The sequence below is a fragment of the Sinocyclocheilus anshuiensis genome, unplaced genomic scaffold (genome assembly GCF_001515605.1).
Source record: "Sinocyclocheilus anshuiensis isolate Anshui unplaced genomic scaffold, SAMN03320099.WGS_v1.1 scaffold189, whole genome shotgun sequence".
NCBI lineage: Eukaryota > Metazoa > Chordata > Actinopteri > Cypriniformes > Cyprinidae > Sinocyclocheilus > Sinocyclocheilus anshuiensis.
In genome coordinates, this window is record NW_015540861.1 from 611,129 (window position 1) to 623,111 (window position 11,983).

The following is an 11,983-nucleotide window of genomic DNA, read 5'->3' on the forward strand; positions in this document are numbered from 1 at the left end:
TCAAAAGACTATCGAAAGCCATTCTTTCCATTGAGAATACACGAAGCCTTAAATTAAACACCAAGGACATTGTGGATGAATTTGTCGAAAGAAAGGCCCGGAGAATTAAATTAAATTAATTACAACTAAAATGAGTGAGTAGTTTTTTTTCTTTCTTTTTGTTGTTTTGCATTTTGGGCCACTGTGCCAAGAATGTGTTTGCATTAAGTAATTTAGTAAATATGGCGGTGTTTTAGTGCCATAATATTTTTAGAATAAAGTCAAAATGATGAGATTGTGTTTCATATATATATATATATATATATATTAGGGCTGGGTTTTGATACAAATTTCACAATTCGATTCGATTATCCTTCACAAGCTTGCGATTCAATTCGATTATTGATTCAATATCGATTATTTTGGATATATATCAGGTACAGAACATGGTATATTCTCTCAAGGAAAAAAAAAATCTCTCAACTAATGCTGTAAAATAAGCATGAGAGTCAATAATATGGAAGGTTGAAATTTGCAGATTTGTATACACTCTAAAAAATGCTGGGTTGTTTTTTCAACCCAAATGCTGGGTTGAGACTGCTGGGTAAGGATGTTGGGTTGTTTTAACCCAATTTGGGTTGAAAACTGGTCTTGATCTATAACCCAGCGGTGCTGGGCTGGGAACGCGGACGTGAAAGAGAGCACGCACGTCACCTTAACATCGGACGACACCAGTGCGAGAAGCCGCCATTTTCTCAGCGTCTTCAGATGGAAGCGAGTGAAAGCCAGTTTATGGTAAGTAAAAATTAAAAATGTAAAGTCATCATTCATTGTTTGAGTCCGGTAGTATTTTGAGATTTCATGGAAGGCGGAAATATTCCGAAAAGAGCTTATATTGAAAAATACGCGGACGCGGATTTCGCCTCAGAAATAGTCTTAATAGTCTCTTTTACTGAACGGAAGAGGTGTCAGTGAGTGTCTTATGTAATATTTACATAAGATTTTAAAATTTTTACATTTTTTGAAGTTTTAAGAGAGGGTTATTAACATATTTACATGTTAATTCGTTATCTTCTTTTTCGCGTTTAAATTTAATGTAGTTTCCTAAAGGAAACGGCGTTATGTAATAAAGACTAGCCTAATTATTTTGAGGTTGATGAAGTGATAATTGTTAAAGTAATGTTTTGCATGTTATATTTCAGACTTGTTGAGCTTTGTGTCTTCATTCCGCCCGCGCCGGGAGTTAACGACACAGAGCCCTGCTTGTGTTGTCTCCTGTCTGTTTACCTCACATTTTGATGCAACAACAGTATGATTACGTGTTAATATTTTATGTAAACCATTGATGTCTGTGTTTTTCATTGCAGAACTCAAACCAACTTTGGAGTTGTCTGATTTGGAGAGTCATCGTTCTTGGTCTTCCTTTCTCAAAGGAATTGTTCACACAAAAAAATAATTTACTTGCCCTCATGTCATTCCAAACCTATAAGACTTGTGTCTATCTTTAGAACACAAATGAAGATATTTTTAATTTTCTCTCACAATTTTTTGTTAATCCATTGAAAGTCTAGATAATCAGTATTTTCAAGCTTTAAAAATACAGAGTTATTGTAGAAGTAATCCATGCCAATATTTATATATGAATACATCTTAAATTATATCATAGCAGAGAATATTAAATATAGTTATTTGTGTTCCAAAAATTAGCAGAGTTTGTATGGGTTTGGAACAACACGGGGGAGAATAAATTATGACCATTTTAATTTTTTGGTGAACTAACCCTTTAAAGAGCAGCCCTCCACGTACATGAAAATGTGTGAGGTATGTGAATGTCATGTCTGTTTTAATGTTTCAGTGAAGAAGTAGCTTTCTGAAAGCAATATATTTATTTAAACAATATAACATGCCCTCACACTAGTGCTGCCATTATAGCATTCTAGAGCGCTGTGGTAGACAGAGACATTAAACGACCACAAAAAGTGGTTGAAATTATAAAACAGACTCATTACCTATCCTTACTGATGTGGATGCACCTCTATCTGAAAATGTATAGATTTTAATTAAATGTTTACTTTTTTCAAATGTTTTTCTCTTTTTAGGCCACTGATAAAGAACAGGTGGTGACTGGGATGAATGCTGGTCAAAGAGGAGAATGTCCTTTCCCCCAAACTGATGCAAAAGTGGTTTAAAGGAGGAGGCTGCCCTGGATGTCACATGCCTTTGCTGTGCTGATGGGGCTTCTTCATGACTACAATACAATATATAAAATTTACCAAAAATTTGATCTTAAAAGTTATATTCAACAAATGTTCAATGCTTCATTTATAAACTCTGTAGCTGTTAATGCCATACTTTTCTGCATTTCTTCTTACATGCATGTTACTTGTGACTGTTTTCTCTTGTTTTAAATAAATATTTACCTTTTGATAGTCCTTCTGTGTGTGTGTAAAAGTGATTTTAAAATGAACAAGATTTGTAGGTTTAATGTCTAGCTCGATTTGGGTTCATTTTAGCCTAGCAGTGTAGTAATTTTAAACCATAAAAAAATCAACCCAGCATGCTGGGTCAAACATATAACCCGACTTGTTGGGTTAACAACCCAGCGCTGGGTTCGTCCCTTTTTGACCCAGCGCTGGGTTGCCAAAATAACCCAAATTGGGTTGTTTTTAACCCAGCAGTTTTTAGAGTGTACAAACACTTAAAATATAGCCTACTCCGTAAAGTTTTTGTAATATTAAAGCTATAATACTAACTTTAACTTTAAATTAAATAATTACATTTCTACTCCAATTCGTTATTGAAATATAAACATTTAAATGGTGGTTGTCACAAAAACTTGACGGATTTATTCAAACATAAATTAAATATTGAAGAACATATAAAAAACATATAATGAAAAAAAATAACATAATGAATATGTTATATGGTTTATATTTAGCAAAATGCTCCTCCCTAGAGTAAATTTTTTCTAGCTGACTAATGAGTTCACGGTCACCGAATATGTTTTTCTGTGGTAAATGTGACTCACTGTTTACAAGCGATTGTCGTCTTTCCGCGTTTGAAACACTAATTGAGCGATTACATGAGACAGGAGACGGATTTCGGTAAGTTGTACTCTTTCTTTTAACATACCTTCGGATGTTCATTCTGTTTATTTCATGCTGTAACTGCTATTAAAACGGAGGAGACGATCAGTTCAGCTTCGCGCTGCCTCTTCTAACCGAGGTGCTACAGCGATCGGTCACTCCACATCAAACAGAGCCAAAACGGTATTGAATATTCTAATAAAATGGACAGAATTTGAAATCTGAGAATTTGTTTCATATCAAAAGTAACAAATCACAAAGCTTATTGCAATTTATTGGATGGCAGGCTTTCATTGCAGTGCTCAGTTCCATAACATTGGAATGAATTTTATCTATTGATCTGGATCTACACCAGGGGCGTTTCCTCCGAGTAGGCAAGGGAGGCAGTGTCTCCTCAAAATTGTCTCCCCAAAACATTTGTAGTAAAAAAAAATAAAACAAACAACATTACAAAATATAATTTTAAAAAGAGTATAAATCACTCGTTTTTCTAAAGAAACATTGTCCAACAGCGACATCAGCAGGTAAGGTTACAGCAGGAGTCCGTGTCTCTCTTGCCTCCCCTGAGCCCACTGAGTTTTAACAGACCAACTAAAGTTGTGTTATATTGTGTGAATAAAGTTAATTCATGTGAAAATTCCACCTACTCCTAAAAATGGACTGATTTATGAAAATAATAAAACAATGTTCTGAGGTAAATGACAAGCTGTTTTATTGATGATTTTCGAAACACTGCCCTACAGTAACACATTTATATATGGAAGGAGGGAAATACAAGATTATTATAACTTAATATTCTAGATTATCACACATGAACAGAACAGTCCAACCAGTTATAAAAATAAGTTATTTTTATGTTATTACTGTGCATCCAAAAAAAGTTTTGACAACAAAACCACCAGTTATTATTTTCCCCCCTCAAAGTGTATGCTTTTGATTGAGCCTCAAAAAGTTTTGCTTTCAAGCACACTCTTACAAATAAAGGTGCTTCACGATGCCATAGAAGAACCTTTTTGACCCTGGGTGTGTTATCTCAGCATCTTCCGACAACTGTAAGAGAGCAGCTTAAAAACACTCACTGAGCACCCTGAGGCCATCCGCGCTTCACATGACAACAGACAGAAGATTTCTCTTCCGCAGTTTTCTTTTTTAACTTTCAAAGTTGGTCTCTTTCATTTAACACTCTGCCTCCAGACAGGCCGATTTGCAGTTTGGAAATACATCCCACCTTTTCATGTGTCAATCCTGATGACTGGAGGCATGAAAAGTAGGACAGAAGCAGCATTTTTCTTCACAGCATTAACATACCAGGCAAAAACCCTGTAAGCCGAGAGCTTATCTGTGCAGGAAAATAAAATAAGAAAAGTTTCTCTATTTAAAGAAACAAAACCTTTCAAAAACTTCAGTGAAAGCACAGGAACAGAGAAGGATCTAAAGGTGCCTGACCATCAGACGAAAACCAACATCTTTAGGAAAATGACAAACAGAAACAAACACACACACAAACTCAGGATTCCAGCAGGTTTTTATGGTGCATTTGGTGGAAATACTCATTTTGAAAGGTGTTTGCCGGTCTGGTCTAAGGCATAGGGTTTCCACGATGCAGAAAACACAGATGCAATCACAGAATCCAGACATAAAAATGGAATGTACAGTAAAGTGCGGAATGTCACGGAACTTGGCAAATTTTGGATGCATGTTTTACATTTCTCTTTTCATGAGTGAACGGTCGATTGATTACATTTTAATTTTAATTAACCTTCATTTGATTACCGCTGTTTTTGAAACTTGTTTTAAATCATAAATCCAGCTAAATTAAAAGACAACACAGAATTTCTGAAAAAATAAAGCATCTAATAGGGCACTATTATCATAAAAATTGTAATAAATTGTTAAATTGTTTAATGAATTCAACTGGTTAGACACACTGTTTGATTATTCAAATTTAAGCAAAACGGAATTCAGAAAAATTACAACGGAAAACTGAGAATTTAGGAAACATAAAACAGAATTTGTGAAAAAATTTAAATTCATAGGGCCCTAAAAATTTAATTTTTCCTGTTGTTCAATTGGCTTGTCAAATACTATAATAAAAGGAAAAGTTCACCCACAAATCCTTGATTGGACTCGAATTGCACTCTTCAAAAATGCTGTGATCAGTGTTGTTATAGTTAACTAAATGTAAAGCTAAAATTATTACAAATCATTTTTGTTACTTGAAAAAAATAACTGAAATAAAATGCAATATACTGTAAGTAATAGCTGAAAAACGGAAAGCTTAAGCGAAAATTATGAATGTTGAACTGAATTAAAGTTTAAGAACTAAAATTACTAAAACTGAAATAAAAATAAAATCTAAAAAAAATTTAATTAATAAAATGGCAAAAGCACATAATAAAATTACTAAAACTAAAAATATTAATAATTACTAAAAAAATAACTAAAAATTAATCATTCAAAAATAAAAATAAAAGCTAAGAGAGAGAGAAAACTAAAATAGAAAAAAAAGAAAAAAAGAGGTCTGTCTTCAGAAAATTGGCTCATATGCTACTCAAACTTTTGGGTTTTCAGCATTACTCTCTCCTCTCCAGAAACACTTCAATGCAGCAGCTGGTGAAGACATCAAAGAAAAAGTGAGGCAATATTTCAGCAAAAAATCTGCGTATTTACATGAAACTTCCTAAAATGATCACAGCAGCAACACGCCGTCATTTTTCACAGCTATATTTTCTTACTATGCTTAAAATGAACCAAGCACTGCCAATTAGGGGTGTGCGATATATATCGTCTGCGATAATATCGTAATTGTTGTTTTAACAATGTGTGATTTGACATTATCAGGTATATCGCGAAAAAGCAAACAAAACGTGTACAGTCCCAGAAAATATCGAGATATAATTTTGTCAATATCGCACACCCCTACTGCCAATACAAAATATTTTAACATGAAGCATCTATATTTCAAAGTCGCTGTGGAATTATGGGAAATTATGGTCTTAAAGTACCCAGAAGACATTTAATAAGTAAATTTCAGCCCTCCGTCGCATTTGATTTCAGTATAAAGTCATTGAAACTCATCACAGAAGTGATGACAGAACTGCTCACTGTGACCCAGACGTTTGACTGAGAGCTCCATTCACCAGGATGTCACACCCTCCGTTAGCAGCGACAATGACTGAAAATCAATGGCAAGAGCGTCTCTACAACAACCAGCGGCCTGGCTCATGTTCTTACAGGGGCAGAGATGATGCTGGGACACACACGCCCCACTGGAGGGCATGCAGTGTTCATCGTGTCGAGCATTTTAACAGAGTTTAAATGCAAGCATATTGTTTGATTCGGGGCAGGAAAATATGACTTGGATAACAGAAAACAAACATGCTGTCTGGTTGAAATTCATAAAAAATGTCTACTGTACAAAAAAAGCTGTCAATGTGGCAGTACACTTTTGTACCTTATTTACCCCCTAAGTAGTGCATATTAGAACCTTTTGAAAGGGTACTGCCACAAGGACAGCTTTTTTGCCTTTTTTTCTGAGAGTGTAACCAGTGTTATTTTAATATCATTGACATGCTATACAGGTTTTATTAATAATTTGAATTTGTTTATTTTTATATTTTCTGTTTACATTTTAATTTAATATGGTTTTATTATGTTTATAAATGTTTTTGTTATTTTTAAAAAATATTTAAGTATCTTATAGTTTTTTTTAAATATAGTTTTTATTATTTTTTATTTCAGTGTTCATTTTAGTTATTTTAGTGCATCGACTTAAAATAAATGAAAAGGACAAATGTTGGCCTAGCAGCTAGCTGAAATAAAATACAAATATATATTTATTTTTAAATTTTTATTAAAATAAAATTTTATTTCAGTTCAAATGTATTTTATTTCAAAATTACAATCTTTTTTAGTGCTTTTAGTTTTAGTTAACTAACAACCCTGAGTTCAACAACAGATTCATGGCACTTTCATCACAGACTGTTCTCTTTGCATCAACTATTTCACCCTTTATACGGTGGCTTTATGTCATGCTGACAGAACAGAAGCAAAAACGGTAATCCAGGTAAATGGATTCAGAAGTAAAAAAAAAAAAAAAAACGGGCTGATCTCTGACTACACACTTCCCTTGTTCCAACGAACCAGTCCAAAGCAAAGAAAACAACAAAAGCAGCTGGTAACCAGGACTGAAAAAGGGCTTGTTAGCGAGACAAACTTTGAGTCCCGAGTTAATTTGTGCTCTGTGAAGAGGTCAACCAACACAAATAGGTGACTAAATGACTCCATGAAGGATGAAGATGTTGCTGTAAACATCAGGCTTTCTGGAGACCACACATGCTTTCTAAATAAAGTTCCTCCTGCATGGCACTTTCCACAAATAGGGTAAAAATGATGATAAAGGCACAAATCCTGTGTTCTTCAGAGAGATATCTAGTGGATAAGTTATCTTAACTGTTATCTAACATTACATTAATATAGCATTATACGAATATCCAACTTTACTGGCTTACATATACTCACATAAAGCTATTATACTATATAACAAATCTCAACTTGATTATTTAAAGGGTTAGTTCACCCAAAAATGAAAATAAGCCCATAAATTACTCACCCTCATGTCATCCTAGGTGTATATGACTTTCTTCTTTCAGACGAATCCAGTCGGAGTTTTATTAAAAATTGTCTTTGATCTTTCAAGCTGTTTAATAGCACTCAGCAGGTGTTGCATGCATCAGTCCAAAAGAAGTTAGATAAAAAGTGCCCATTATGGGACCGATAGATCAGGACTGCCATCTGCTGGACACTTGAGTTGGGACACAACTCATATAATGCAGGCCATATGAGATGCATGCTGGAAAACTTGGACAGATCAGCTCCAGGAAGACCCGCAACTGATTTATAGGCCTTATTTAATTACTCCTAGCAGATGCAGAATTAGAGATTATGTTTTTTTTTTGTCATGAGTGCAAACTGCTGATATGCCTGTACAAATATCACTGATAACCTCTAACATCTCACACATGCATCAATGATCAGCATATGGATGGACCTACATCATGAGTTAATAAACAGAATAGAAGCCACCAACATACAGTCATTTCTGTCTATAGAATCCTCTTCCAAATACTTCCAGTTCATTGAGAGATGTCAGTCAAAAACAAACATCAGCGGGGGGGGGGGGGGGACTTGACTTGACTTGATATTCATTCAGTTAATTTGTAGCACCAAAAAAACAATATCAAATTAAATATTTAATTAGATTATTATTATTATTATGACTATTAAATGTGTATTATCATTATTATTATTAAATATTTATTAGAATTAATTAGAATTAGTTATTTAAATTTATATAATTATATATTTATATTATGAAATATATTTATATATTTAGTAGTGTCCCACATTTTGCATGCAGCACTGTTGGTTTACACTCTATTTAAAATAACGCCATTATTTTGACATAAATTGTTGAATAATATACATTTAATGTTTTTGCAACATAAAAGTAAATATCAAATTAAAAATTTGAAAATATTTATTACATATTCATTAATAATAATCATAATAATAATAATAATTTTAAATATTTAATTACATTAATAAGAACAAATTTTGCATGCAACAGTTTTTAATATAGAAAATAATAATAATAATAATAATATATAAAAAAACAAACATTATAATATAGTATTATAATAATTATTATAGTTATAGTAGTTATAGTTATAGTAATATAATAGCATATTTTGACAAAATAGGCAAAAACATCCCATAGATTTATACTAAAGGAGGAACCACAGGCAAAAACAAAACTAGGTTAAGAAAGGATTTGATTTGTGTGTAATTCACCTTAATTCTGGGCATGGTGACGGTGGGCGGTCTGGCTTTGGCTATGAAGCTGTGAGAAGAGCCTCTCTCCACCACATGACTGGTGTAGGGCATGAACCTCCAGCCATCAGAGCCGAACACAAAGTCCTCTCTGAGAGCATCGATCAGGACGATCACCACCCACTTGAACAAAGGCTCGGGAGCTTTTCTGGAGTTCGGCCCACTTCCTGCAGAACACATAACAACTCAAGAATCTCTGCTGCATGCGTGATCACCATGCATCTTATGAATTCTGATTTCAGAATTATAATTAGAGATTTTGGAAAAAGGGGATTTAGTTGTGAGGCTGAAATTAAAACACCTTAAACATTGGAATTAAATCCTCAATCTTAATCCCCAAGGGACGATTTATTCAGATTTGGACATACAGAATAAAACAGACTGAGACATAGGTTATATTTAGCTGTTTTCCTTCAAATTTTAAGTAATAAAATTATACAATTAAACATACATATTTATACGGGTCAAAGACGAAAGGTGGTTTTCAAACAACAAAACAATTTTTTTTCTTGACATTTTCTTTCAAATAAAATGTGTCCCGTTTAATTTTTTTTCTTATCAAAAAATAATGACTATCATACATTTTTACGCTGATTTACAGAATACACCCATGTAATTCAGTGTAACAATGGTTAATAATATACCAAAAAATCTTGTCAGGCATATTTAGAACAAGAATCATTAGATGATATTAAAAGCCCAAATACGAATGAATTGTGTTTGAAATCTTTAGCCATCTTTGCCACTATCCTTCAAACCACTAGGCTAGGTTTTACCCATCTGTCAGCAAGAAGTTTTTAATCATTTCAAATAAAATGAAATTTACTATGTTCACCTATTCTTTTATATATACATTTTAATAAGTACAGGTCAGAATAAATATGTTGTTTATTTTTTACATAATTACATCTGTTGTGCTGAATGACAATGAAACATTATTTCACCCATATTTTGACATTTTACTTTCACAAAAATTAACTGAAACATTAAAGTAGACACTTTACTTGCATTTATGCATATATATTTTCCATGTAAATAAAATTACTTTAAATTTAATTTAATTTGATAAGACAGCAAAATGGAACAAATATAATGTACAAATGTACAAAATATTATAATTACACTATAAAAATATAACAAATATAAAGTGTGTGTGTGTATAGAATTAACTAAAAAGAATCTGAAAATTATGAATAATTAAATTATTTTACACATCAATTAAATAAATCCTCAAAAAAAAATCAGTATCAATAATAAAAAAATATATATATATATTTTTTTTTAGCCTTAATACCTCACTATAAAAACCATCACAACCCTCTACATTGCGAGTAAATCACTCGCATATGTATCTGTGATATTTTTCAGTTCATCTGAATGGATGCGCAGTGTACCTTTATTTGACGTACCGTAAACTCTAGTGTGAAGCGCACGACTCGCCATCGCTTTGTCTCACACACACGCAGAGAGAGAGAGAGAGAGAGAGAGAGAATTGACGCGCTACATGTAAACGATATTCTTTGTTGTATTTTGCTGTCAAAATAACGGAGTTCCTTTGGAATTCTTCCTCTTTTAAGAACTACCGCTTTCTCCGGTAGTGGGCGGAGCTAATGCGCAAACGGCAATCTCATTGGCTGGCGCTCACCTATTATCGTCCCTGTTTTGATTTCAGCAAATCAGTTCGAGCGAACGCACACGACCTGATTAATATTCATGATTCCAGAAGCTCATTAATCCTTAGTTCGTTTTATATTGTTCTTATTAGTAGAATTCGTATCATTATTATCTGTTCAGTATTTCTGTTAGTTTTTTCCCAATTTTATTTACAGAAACACTGATTGACCAAAAAAGCACCACCACAATTTCCTTAAATTCATTTAAAATGACTAATATGCATTCATACATGGTTGTCAAGTTTTAATTCTAATTACTAAAGTTCTATCATTAAATAATACTTGATTGTCATATTATAATGCTTGACTGACTGATGTTAAGTGTGTACTTTCAGATATTTAAACAACTGTGCCATTTTACAAACATTTATTATACATATATATAATATATATATATCAGTCTGGCCAGTAAACTAAACAATGTACTAGCCAGTGGCGATTCAATTGCCAAGGTGTTCGTAGAGGGTTGCATCACCATCAACATAATAGTTAATACTTCTGAGTGTGTGTTTACCTGTCTGTGGCTCTGCAGGAAAATGAGGCACTTTGCTCTTGGCTGAAAAGGACGATTTGACAGGAACAGGGAAGAATCCTCGCAGGAAAAGAGCGATGGACACAATCTCACATATGAGACACAATAAAGCAAATAGTGATGAGCTCAGCTTCATGATGAAGATCAATAACTGTCATCAATAGCACTCATCACACTCATAAGACAACACAAACACTGGCATGTGTCCAGCCTGCTGTCTGATTTCTCACTGACCGCATTCAGCCGTCATTTTGAACTGAAACGACACCAAATCCACACGATTAATGAAGATTCTGCCGAATTAGTGTTTTGAAATTCCCATTTCCGTGTTGTGCCATGAGGGTCACTACGGCAACTCAGAAGGATCGTTCCTCAAAACGTTTTCAACGGTTCTCTTGACTCTTATTTTGTAATCAGAGCCAGAACTCTTATATAAATTATTTCATTTACGTTTAGAATACATTTAAACGTACTATGTACAGTTCAGTTCTGATAATATCTAAAATTGTATTATAATTTATATAAATAACTATATAAAATGAAATGTCTCTTATTACATTAACAAATTAGGCGACAGGGAGAAAAATTAGGTTTCATTCTCGAAACTTATATTATGTCATAATTGCATAATGTATTATTTTATTATTATGCAATTTAAATAAACATTTAGACAGACGCTTTTATCCAAAGTGACTTACAAATGAGGACAATAGAATCAATCAAAACCGACAACCGACAAATAATATTCAAGTGCTATATTAGTATATTATTATAGTGTTATATTTCAATTTCACAAAGAAATGTGCAGCATTTTGTCCAAG

At 33.1% G+C, this 11,983-nt stretch overlaps 1 protein-coding gene across 1 annotated transcript in view; it reads right to left on the reverse strand.

The window, feature by feature from the left end:
- LOC107688002 (GPI ethanolamine phosphate transferase 2-like) overlaps positions 1–11,478 on the reverse strand; it is a 145,138-nt gene extending 133,660 nt beyond the window's left edge. Inside the window, 2 exon segments of the mRNA XM_016485536.1 lie at positions 8,919–9,124; positions 11,145–11,478. Coding sequence (XP_016341022.1) covers positions 8,919–9,124; positions 11,145–11,298 — 360 coding nt within the window. The 5' untranslated portion in view covers positions 11,299–11,478.
- Positions 11,479–11,983: the final 505 nt, after the last annotated feature.